Source organism: Rhynchophorus ferrugineus, unplaced genomic scaffold, assembly GCF_030347505.1.
Source record: "Rhynchophorus ferrugineus isolate W39M unplaced genomic scaffold, kcgeb_rfMv2 rfM4, whole genome shotgun sequence".
NCBI lineage: Eukaryota > Metazoa > Arthropoda > Insecta > Coleoptera > Curculionidae > Rhynchophorus > Rhynchophorus ferrugineus.
In genome coordinates, this window is record NW_027472583.1 from 9,745,894 (window position 1) to 9,758,047 (window position 12,154).

The window sequence follows — 12,154 nt, forward strand, 5'->3', positions numbered from 1 at the left end:
GATGGAGCTTACAATTGGCCTCAGAGAACGATATTTCTGTAGGAATATATGGTTTTTTTTTTATTGATATAATCTGTTTTTATTCGGGCCTTTGGTATTTTCTCCAAGTAAATGGTTGGGTCTGTTGAGATAATCTCATATAATGGCTTATTTAGAAGTGTTTCCACTTTCTTCAAGTTTTTTCCTTTATCTTTTGGAACGATAGCGATGTCTATATATCTATCTTGTTGAGGAGCCTTTAATGTCAACAACATTTCGCTAGAATCTCATTTTCCATCTTCGGATCTTGCCTCCTTTGCTCTACTACTCATCACATACTGCTGCAACATGTGGTCGAACGCTTTCGTGCTGAATTAATATTGTGGCGTCTTTGCTAATATTCCGGTCATTTTTTCGTGCAGTATACGGTTCAAACGCATCAGTTGTGGTCGATAGCGATCCCCATTGAGGGTTTCATTAGGTCTTAGCTGCTCATAATATACCATACCAAGCTGATCCTACCGAATACAGAGCATTGGCTTGGAGCCATGGATATTCTTTTTTCCGTTGATGTTATTGCGAGACTATAATATCCTATGATTTTTTCACTTTATACTATCGTAATGGATTTAGTTTTCATCACCAAAAATAACGCAATGCAAGAAATCTTGGCTTCAATCCCTACGACATATAATACCAAAGCTTTTGGTGAAGATTAAACATTGTTTCTTGTATTTCTCTTAACAATTCTGCATATTCTTCTTGCGTTTTACATAGATAATTATCGAGTAATGTCTTCAAATTATCGTCTTCATTAATTTTGGCCGTCTAGAACGCTCTTTGTCTTCGTTGTAAAAATCGCCACTTTTTAAACACCAAAACTAGTATTCACATGTTAAAATCGATAGATCATGGTCGCCATAAGCCTGATTCAGTATTCTGTGGCCTTCAGCCATCTTTTTCTTCAAATTGAAATAAAAAGTAAAACTTTTCATAAATGCGCTTTACGCAGTACAAATCCAGACACTTTCAACATACTGAAAAAAAAATGTTGGTCATAGTTCGATGAAATGATACATACTGAAAATTGAGGCTTGAACATGCAGTTGGTTACAAGTATATCCGGCAGTATTTAATATGAACTAACACCATCTGTACAAATTCTTTAAAACTAATTTATAGATGATTTATATATATGACATATTTTATTTTATGAATATGCTACAAAATTCTGGTAATTGCTAGCTGTCTGTCATCGATGCTAGTATTAAACTCTTGCGATGATTTCAATCTACTTAAAATCGTATCGCAGCTTGAGAAAATATCTCCCACCATCGTATGGCGAAGTTTTTTTTGCTAGAAAACTTAGCGGAATGGAAGACAGAACAAAAAAATGTTTCTCGTAAAATTCCCTACCTATAAAAAAGTTGATGAAACATTTCCCCGAAGGTAGTCGCGGTTATTTTAAAAGCACTCGTATTTACGATTTCCTTTCGTTTTGACAAATGCGCGGATGATTTTACTCGAAGTGTGGAATATTTTAAAACAAATGAGTTTTTCCCTGATGACGAAGGTGAATGGAACGTCGGTGATTGGTTTCACGAATCATCAGGCCGTCGAGCTGCTGAAGAACACCGGCGATATGGTCAAGATCAAATTCGAACGTTACCTCAGGGGACCCAAGTACGAACAACTGCAGCAAGCAATCAAAGCTAACGAATTAAGACCGCCCTCGCCGCCCTCCCCCACCATCTCTTCGTTACCGAAGGTTCCCTTTAGTTTAGTAGTAAGTATTTTAATTTTCAATAGATTATATACCTTTTTTATTATTTAATTATTACATTGTTACTAGTCGTTTCGGACTAACCTACAATTTGTCTTTATGATAACTTAAATCTAGGTATATAAGTAGGAGGACCCATCGGCCCTACCTCAGTCTCTGGTGAAATAATGTTTATAGATGTCACTGCTGTATTTTTTATTATATGCACCTCACTACACAACCCTACACAAGATCAGGTGGTTTGATTCTTTTGAGTCTGTTCCAGTTCTGGTGGTATCCAAAAGCTGCAATACTTCTATATTCTCATGAGAACGGAGTCTTTCCTCATGCCCTCTTGCAATTGTCTTGATTTCTTGACTGACTGTGGGTATCTGAAGGTTTCGATATAGGTAATCAGTTCTATAGTAATTGGATGTACCCACAACACCTCTCAGGACTTTGTTCTAAAACATTTGTATTTTATGTTACTCTTTGCAGAACATCCCCATAATTGTCGCCGTATGTCCATATAGGTTTCAGTATTTGCTTATATAATAGCGATTTAGTATGTACTGATAATTGTAATCTTAAATTAACCAGTACATTTTCCTATATTTCAATTCCAGTTTTTTTCTTTTCTTTTTTATATGTTCCTTCCAGCGAAGTTTTGCATCAAAATTCATTTCGAGATATTTAGCGTTGTTGCTATATGGAATAATAGTATTATTTAATGTTATTGGTGCTTGTACAGTCTGTTTATAGGTGAACTGTACATGTACAGATTTACTTTCATTAATTCTTATTTTCCAAGCTTGTGTCCAATTATTTATATTGTCACTTGCCTGTTGTAATTTTCGAGAGGCTTCTTCACTATTGTCTCTGACAGCTATAATCGCAGTATCATCAGCAAATGTAGTCATCGTAATATTCTCCATTTGTGGTATATCGCAAGTGTAGAGTAGATAAAGCATTGGTCCCAGTACACTTCTTTGTGGTACACCTACTTTAGCTTCTTTTATTGTAGAGTAAGCTTCTTCTTGTTTGTCTCTAAACATTCTGGTTGTGATGTACGATTTTAATAGTTCTGTGTATTGTTTCGGTAACATCTTCTGTAGTTTATGAACAAACACTTCATGCCAAATCTTATTGAAGGCTTGTGGTACATCTAGGAACATAGCTGAGCATACTTTTTTACTTTTGTAGGCTTTTTTAATAACATCTGTTATTCTGTCGATCTGGTCAATTATTGAATGCTTGTTAATAAACCTAAACTGGTGTGTTGGTATTAGGTATTTTTCTCTCTAATTATATACTTAAAATAGGTTATTAGTTTATTTGTGCCATTGGTTGTGTTGGTACACAATCCAATAAATAAATTTCGCCAGGTTTTTAATGTAATAAGTTATAATAACGGCTCTATAGGTGAAAAATGGCAATTCCTTTTCTTGACACAGTCTGTATATAATTTAAAATTAAATTTTCCTCCCTTGCTCTCTGTTGAATGCCAAATATCTCTAATCTTATTTGGAGTGTGTGTTTTTTTCTCTCTCCGATATCGATCATATTTTTTTTTGTATTTTAGCATATGAGTTATCTGGGTATAGAGCCCGAAGGCGAATCACGTACCAGTATAGATTTTGACTCAACGGTGCTCTTCGACTCGAACAGTCCCGCCGAGGAGGAAGAGGAGAAAGAAATCGTGATTGATGGCGGAAAATCGTTGCAATTCAGCATCGCCAGTCGCGAGTCGATCCAGGAGAAGTGGAAAGGCCGCATTGATAAGCAGGCCGAGATTGTGGTAAGTTCATGGGGCGGCGCCCCTTTGCTGGATTTAAAGTAGGATATTGTATATTATGGGGGAAGATAAACCATGCTTTTAAATGATTACGTTCGTAGATAATTCGGGCGAGAATGGTTTTCATTTGAATTTTTTATTTCCAGAACGAATTGTGCTTTAAAAATGTTAAATAGGGAAAATATTTAAATTTTTTCCAAACAGAAGTAGTTGAGTGGTTGAGACTACCACATTGTTTAGTCCAATTAGTTAGGGCTTGTGCTTTTATGTATTATGATCAGTGATATCTATTGGTTGGTTATATGGTTCGGAGAATGGAGGCAGAAAGAAATCAAACAGTTATTGTTTACGTGATGTCACTGTTATTTATTGATAATATAAAAATATAGAAATAACAAGATATGGTCGCGGTGGATTTAACTGAAGGCGAAACTTGGGCAGTAGATGGTCTGAATTGAACGATGGTCAGTCCAAACTAACCTTCAGTAATATCGGAGATCAATGTCTCGGGGTTGCCAGATCGTCGTAATCGTTTATTAGTTCAATATCTGGGATTATATTTCTGGGTATTTTGTAGGCCGTTATTCTACGATGTAAAATTTGACATGCCTCAAGATCGCTACAGATTCAAACAAGGTTTCATGCAGTTTAGCAATTGATGAATCAACTATATTTAGGCGTTAGGAAATTATTGTTACCAGAACTGATTTAAAATGCAATTTCGAACCGCTTTAACATAATGGTTTTATTGCTTTCCAGACAAAAATAAGTTTTTCTGTAGCGTGTTGTGACTTGCTATGTATAGTGGATCTACTACTACAATTCTAAGTGTAAGGATTCATGAGGTACTTCAGGAAAGCCATTACCATTGACACCGAGGTGGTATATTCATAGCTATACAGTCTTGTGCATATGGTGGGATCAGTAAACACTAGTGTGACGAGGTACTAAAACTGAATGAATCTGTTACTCGAACGCGAAACTGTTAAACTGAACGAAATGTTATTGTTAAAAAAAAACAGCAATAGTGAGTAACAGACGCAAAGTCATCCTCTTGCATGATAACTCTCGGCTGCATGTTGCAGGATTTCTGAAGAATATAAATCGGACACAAAAATGAACAAAGGAAACGCTTTTTTCTGTTCAAAATTGGCTTCATTCATTAATGTAATCTCAATCAAGAGCCACACAATCATTTCAGCGCCGCTCTAACATTTCAATATCAATAAAATCCTGTTGGTACGTTCAAATGTAGCCAAACACTGCTTAGAATCATCAACACGTTCTTTTTTTTTTGGTCAATAGTGAACAAACACGCTACCCATTTTGAACAGAACTTTCTACCATAGCAACACGTTCTTTTAATACTTTTAAGATGTTTGCTAATTTACGCAACTTCACTTTTCGATCAATCAAAACTTCACTTTTCGATCAATCAAAACTTTTGTGGATTTTGTGGATTTTTTTGTTTTCTAGTGTTAACACCTCATTTGGACGACCACTGCGTTCTGCATCATCTGTTTCTCTACGATCACACCAAAGCTTTTGTTGTTTCTCATGGAGCGGAGTCATTATAACACTTTTCAACCAATGTCTTGTCGCTTGAAGGTTATTTTTTTCCCATTAAGAAGTATAGTGTAAAATTGAAACACAAAATTGGGTTTGATGTATTGTCTTTAAAATAACAAAAGTAGTATCACTCTTAGCGCAATAACTCACAAATTTATGAGTAGAATATCATTAAATTTTAACTACTTTCTTTTCAAAGTTAGTCCTAACTGCAAATTCAATAAAACTAGCGTCATCTATGTGTTAGGCCTGAGACTTTACAGTCCCTTTATTATTTGACAAAAATGTTAAAGCTAAAAGCTATGGTTTATAGAAATTAGCTGCTGGATACATTGATGTGCAAAGTGCAGGTCCCAAAATTTATCATAAAGCAACTAATAGAATTATTTTAAATTATTTAGGTATTTTATTATTGTTAAATTAATAAAACATTTTACTTAGTTTACGTCCTTTTAGTATAATTTTTTGAAGAAATATTAAAAGCCAGCTAATAAATCTTGCAAACTAAAGGTTTCTCACTGTTACTGTAATGTGTAGGCAATATTCTCTCAACAATGTTTTGCCTTGGCCACCCATATCCTAATATATGTCCTCATTACCTCATTTTTTCACATACTGAGTAACTCCTCCAATAACAACAGAGATACTGGCCCGATAATTCAAAAAGTTAGTTTAAAACTTATCTTGAAACCTGCTAAAATGGAAAGAATTAAAAGAAAAAAAATTGATTTAATTTATATGTAATAATTCATGCCAAAATCTAATGTTTTTTTTCATCTTTTATTTTATAATCCAGTAAAACATTAATAAGGAAGCGGTATTCTTTGTTTTTTTTTCTCTCTGAGCCTCAAATGAACCGAAACGCTTATTGGACATAAAAAAAGAGCTAATATTAATAAAAACCGTATAACTTATTCGGGATAAAACAAACAACAGCCAGGAGATTAATCTAAATTTATATTCTTTCAAGTTTTCGGTTTATAAATTGCGAAAATGGATAAGAAAATAAAATTTTCGCCAGCCCTTTTATCGTTGTTACTTTATCAATATTCTATTTCGAACTTTGTGGCCTAATAAATAGGCAATTGTTACTGTTTGTTACGACTTTATGGACTTGAAATGGAATGAAGTTTTATAAAGAATAGTTATTATAAGTTTATTGTTCATGTTCTAGTGATGAAATTATCCCCTAAAATGTATGCAATCTCCATGGATCTCTTACATATCTTGTCCTGTGACTGTAAGGAATGGTTAATCTTGAGCAATTCCGTTGATTTCGTTGACAGTAAATTCTAAATACGCTTACCTCTTTGTTAATAATTTCATGACCATCTTGCACTCACTCCATCCTATAAGTCTATAATGGATTCTCCCTCACATAACAGGTCAATTGAAAAGTCCCCGGCTTACCATAGTGAAACATATATAGTTTTTTATACAACATAATTCCCTTCAAGGGTGATACACTGATTATAGCGACCCTCCAACTTTTGGATACCATTTACCAAAATAGGAATCAGTTTCGGCGATTACCCATTCATTCGTACGTAATAAGTTACTTCTGTACAAGTAAATATCAAAAGTTATATGGACCTATGGAATTCAGCTATGAGGATATTCTGCGAGAAGTTACAACAACGTAATACAAGCATTTTAAGTAACACAATAAAGTCCTGGAAAGTAATGTAGATGCACCCATATACGATCGCAACAATTACACACCTTCAACACCTTCGGATTCGAACTGTCATAGTGGAAATTAAGAGATTAGCTATCAGACTTTAGGAAAGAATCTACTCCTATGTTAACGCTGAAGTGCTGCAGCTTTTGTATACTTAATTACTAGTCCTTTCGACTAACTCACAATTTGTCTCTACAGTGGCTGAAAACGATGTACATATTTAGGAAGAACCATTGGCTTTTATTTAGTCTTTAATAAAACAAAGTTAGTTAGTCAGTATTTTAGTGTTTTTACTATTCAGCACACTTCACTGCACTATAACATTACAGCCAGAATGTTTAGAATAAAGGAACAGGAAGCCTACTCTATTTTAAAAGAAGCTAAAGCAGGTTTGCCGAAAGGAAGTATATTGGACCCAATTCTGTATCTACTCTACACATGTGATCTCCACACATGATCACGATGGCTATATTTGCTGATGATATTGCAACTCTTGCTATCGGAGACAATAGTAAAGAAGCCACACGAAAATTACAACAGGCAAGTGACAATATAAATAATTGGACCCAAAGTTGGAAAATAAAAATTAACGAAAGTATATCTGTGCATGTTCAGTTCACGTATAATCAGACGGCAGAAGCACCAATAACAATTAGTAATAATATCGATTCAGTTTGATACAAAACTTCGCTGGAAGGAACATGTACAAAAATAAGATAATGTATTGGTTAATTGGAAGAAAATCACAATTATCGGTTCATAATAAATTGCTATTATATAAGTAAGTATTGAAACTTATATGACATGCGGAATTCATTTATGGAGATGTTCTTCGCAAAATGATATAAATACAATACAGGTTTTCCGGTACAAAGCCCAGAAAAGTAATGTATGTGCACCGATACCTTCAGATACCGACGATCAGTCAGGAAATCAATAGAATTGCAAGGAAACGTGAGGATAGACTTCATGGCATGATAATGCCAATCTCGAAGTAATATAACCCTTGGATAATACCAGATCAGGACAAAGACTCAATAGAATCAAATCGTTTGATCTTGTGTGTAGTACATAAACATTATTATACCAGATACCAGGAAAGATATATATTTACATTTAAGTCATTATGAGGCCACTAGTAACAAAAAAGTCTGGTTCCGAATCTCTTAATTGTCTCTACGAAAGTTGGAATCCCAAGGTCTCGGTGTAAGTACATGTTCCGATAGTATCTGGGTACATTCACAATCCATCTTAGGACTTTCTGAAATAACTCTGTTACGTTGATATTACTTCTAACAGATCACCCCCATAACTGAATGCCATAGGCCTATACAGGCTTTAGTATCTGCTTGTGGAGCACTTATCACTACATAGTATAAAACAAAGTCGCCTTTTCTGTCCCTATATCCCTATGTGCGCTTAAATCTTTAAAACTACGCAACGGATTTTGATGCGGTTTTTTTCAATAGATAGAGTGATTCAAGAAGAAGGTTTATATGTATAATACATGCATAATATACTAAGGCCACATTGCTAATTTTAGAGGTTTCTAACGTGATGTCGTAAATTAACCTATTTTTTAGGCTTATTTAGCAATTAGCAAAAACGCTGTCTAACCCTACGAGTTAGATCAAATTAATGTACTACAGTATTGTACACCATAAAAAGGTCTACAAAAAAGTCCGCGATGGTATATGTTTATCTTTTAGGGATAACCCACATTAACCATTTTTATTGTTTACTTTTTACGTGAGTAAATGGCTTATTTACGAAGCTATTTTAAGCAATACGGCATTAATCCTTATCTAATTAAGTAAATACAGTGTGCAATTAATATAGATCAATATGGTTCCTTACAGCATGTAAATTAACCAAATATTTTCGGAGATATTACAAACTTAAAATTTGCGTTTAAAAATGTGTAATGTAATAAAAATTGTATGAATTTAGATATTACAAAGATAGCAGGAAATCTTCATAATAAGTATAGGGGAAGAGGAATTGTTTTACTTCAAATTTAATGCGTGCAGGCCAAGGGCAGTAATGAATGAACCAAAAATACTGGATCGATTTTAATCATGTTTTCATTGAGTGACATAGGCATATATATTTTATGCCCGTGCAAAGTCGGAGCGGGCCGCTATGTTTTTATATACAACATTCATATTTTTTCTGTAGTGTATTTAATTTAGTATCAGCATTGCACCCGTGCGAAGCCGGGGCGGGTCGCTAGTTATGTATAAAGATAAGTTGTATTGTTGTAAAAATTATTTTCTTGAAATAACATTTCTTGTTTTTTGTTAGACTGCAGCAATACTTTCTTAAGGAATCCTTATATTAATATAACATTTGATATCTCCCTTATTGGGATAATAAATATTTAATTGTCATTGTATTCCTTTACAAGTCCGAAGGGGGTTCATTTCTATTAATGGAAAATAAATAACTATTCGTGCCCCCATGTGAATGACCTAAGAATGGACAATGGCCCGTTAAAAATTCATTTTATCGACTGTCAGCGGACGCGACTGTCACTCCGTCGTTGATATATTCCCCGATCGACTATTTTCTAATGGAAAATCTCGCCCCTCGAACGGAAACCGTCTCTCTCCTTTGAGACATTCTGGAACGGCTCCAGAATTTTCACGCCGTCGGCGTAAATTTTCACCCTCAAGTAGTTTAATTAAAAAGTTAAGAACCATAAAGCCGTGAAGTTTGAAAATTAACCGCTATTGGTGTCATTATAAATCTCCAATTCCCGATTGATTGAAACGTATTATCGTCGACTGTTTCGAATTAATTATGCTGATAATTGTTCGTTAGCGTTTGGAATGCCGAATTGTAAACTTGAAAACTTTTTGGTTGTCGATACTATATTTTGGATAAGATACGATTATTGAGAATGGAATAAGTTAAACCAGCAATACTAATTAAAGTTATTATTTAAATAGTGTCTGTAGGATTTACTTTAGCTGTAATGTGTGTGTAATGTAACACATGTGCTGAAAAGTCCCGGACCTAATATTTTATTGTATTCACCACTTTTTCAGTCAGTAACTAACTTTATATTATATTTATTAACGTTATTGTCACCTAAGTGTGACACTACTTTTGTTATGTTCAAAACAATGGATCAAAAACAATTTCGTGTTTTAATTTTATCCCGCTTCTTGATGGCATGCAATAACGTTCAAGCAAAACATGGGATTGAAAAGTGTTATTACGACTCCATCAGAAACAATAATAAAACGTTGGTTTGCTGACTTCAAACGTGGTCCTAGAGACACATGTGATGCAGAACGCAGCGGTCGTTCAAAAGTGGTGGTCAGCTAACATCGTAAAGATATCAAAATAACGTGCTGATTTTATATTGCATGATGATAGTGTTTGGCCATGTTTAAACGTAACAAAATGATATTGAAATGTTAGAGCGCCGCTGGAATTATTGTTTTATTTGTTATAAAAATACTCGAAACACGGATGCTCTGTAACAGTGTGTAAAACATTAGGTGTGAAACCAGATATATCTGGGGATGAACAATACACCTCAGATAAGGACAGTGCAGATGCCTAAAGCTAGATGGAATACGTTAACATTTCAACCCCTTGAAAACCACTTTTCAGCATACTTTCTCAGTACAGTGTACCCAAGGAAGGAGTAATGGGGGATAAAATGCGACGAATGATAAAATGGGGAATGATTAAACACATAGTCTTCACACAAATGACACAGTTTGTATCCAAGTATCAACGAACGTGCATGCATATTTAAATACCTGGTCAAGGGAGCGCATAGTTGGTGCTATTTATACAATTTTCAGAATTCTGTTCAATGTTTAAAACAAAGCTCATTGAAACACCTGTTAAAATACGGGGTATACGAATAGGCTATGATGGCGTTCCTCGTAGTCGAAAGGAGCAATGTTTAGTGAGAAGAGACTTTCCAGTTGTGAGCTATGATGTATTTTCATCATTATCATCAGACCATGACCGACTCTCGGGGTGATCTATTTGTTTCTCCACAATATGCTACTGTTGGTGCTACTATGTTAGGCTCCTATTTATGTATTTTCGAAGCTGTTGCATCTGCTGTCTGTCTATGTCAGGGACAAGTTGGGTAATATATGAATTAATTGTAATTAAAATACGCAATTGAAACACAACTATATATTTTGTATTTGTACTTCAGTATGTTAAAAAATGTTATTTGTAATTTTTAATTGAAATACCTAATGCTGATGAATTTTGTAGCTAGTATTTTAAATACAGTCGAATATAAATACGTTTAGTTACGCTCGATAGCTTTATAATATATGTGTTGTTTCTTAATGATTTTATAAGGGAGATTAAAATTATAATCTATTTAGTAAATCATAGAAAAAGACTTGTAGAAAGTTACCTTGGACAAACATAAATACTTCTCAAAGTTTTAAAAAGTTTAGAAAGTCGAATATTGTCGTAGTTCGAATCCGATATCAATAAAATTCTTAACTAGGTGATTATATGCTATCAAAAGGTTTAATAGAACTGTGTTTGAATATCGTGAGAATTGAACATTTTAATTTAATAGCGCAGGTCTCCATCTAAGAAAGAAAGCCACGTTTAGATATCTTTTCTACTCCAGAAATATTTACGAATCGGGTGATAGCAAAAGGGTGACAGATTCAACTTTCTGAATCATTGGACCCAAACTAAGGATAACAATTTCTCATCCAAATTACTGGAGTATTTGAAATAATTCCCTGCACTATTGAAACTAATTGCTGCGGCTTTAGATTACATTCAGGACAACAATTGTTACTATGGCAAACTTCTGCCTACTTACTTACTACTTATATACTTACTACTTATATACTTACTACTTACTTCTGCTTACTATTATAAATGGGGTGATGTTATCGTCAGGCTACCAGACTAGTTACAAAATACATTGGTTGCCACAACCAAGGGAAATCACCACAACCAAGGCAAATAATTCAATATCTTGCTTCATCAAGGCTTTAAGCAGATGATAATTTTGTTGTTTTTGAGGACAGGAACACTCATTAAAAATAGAGTTAGTCATGTTTTTAAACAATAAAAGAAAAATTATTACCATCATTGAACGCTATCCAAAATAAAACATGTGTTTGTACAATATCACACATGTTTGTGCTCATCAGTATCATGTGTATTTTGTTAAAACAATATCAGTGTTATCAAATACTCATCTTGCTCACAGCTACTTTGATCAAAACACTTTTATGGTATCTGAGTAGAAAGAAGATATTGATATCGTTGTTAAGTTTTATTTTAAGAATATAGAAATTTGAAAAAAATCTATTTTCTTCCATATTTTCAAAGCCTGACTGTTTAAGAATAATTCTTA

At 34.0% G+C, this 12,154-nt stretch overlaps 1 protein-coding gene across 8 annotated transcripts in view; it reads left to right on the forward strand.

The window, feature by feature from the left end:
• LOC143195633 (multiple PDZ domain protein) overlaps positions 1–12,154 on the forward strand; it is a 197,867-nt gene that overhangs the window by 57,579 nt on the left and 128,134 nt on the right. For all 8 annotated transcript variants that reach the window (XM_076402925.1, XM_076402926.1, XM_076402928.1 and 5 more), the window contains exons 8-9: positions 1,553–1,765; positions 3,324–3,539. In XM_076402925.1, the coding sequence (XP_076259040.1) occupies positions 1,553–1,765; positions 3,324–3,539 (429 nt within the window). The remainder of the gene's footprint in view (positions 1–1,552; positions 1,766–3,323; positions 3,540–12,154) is intronic.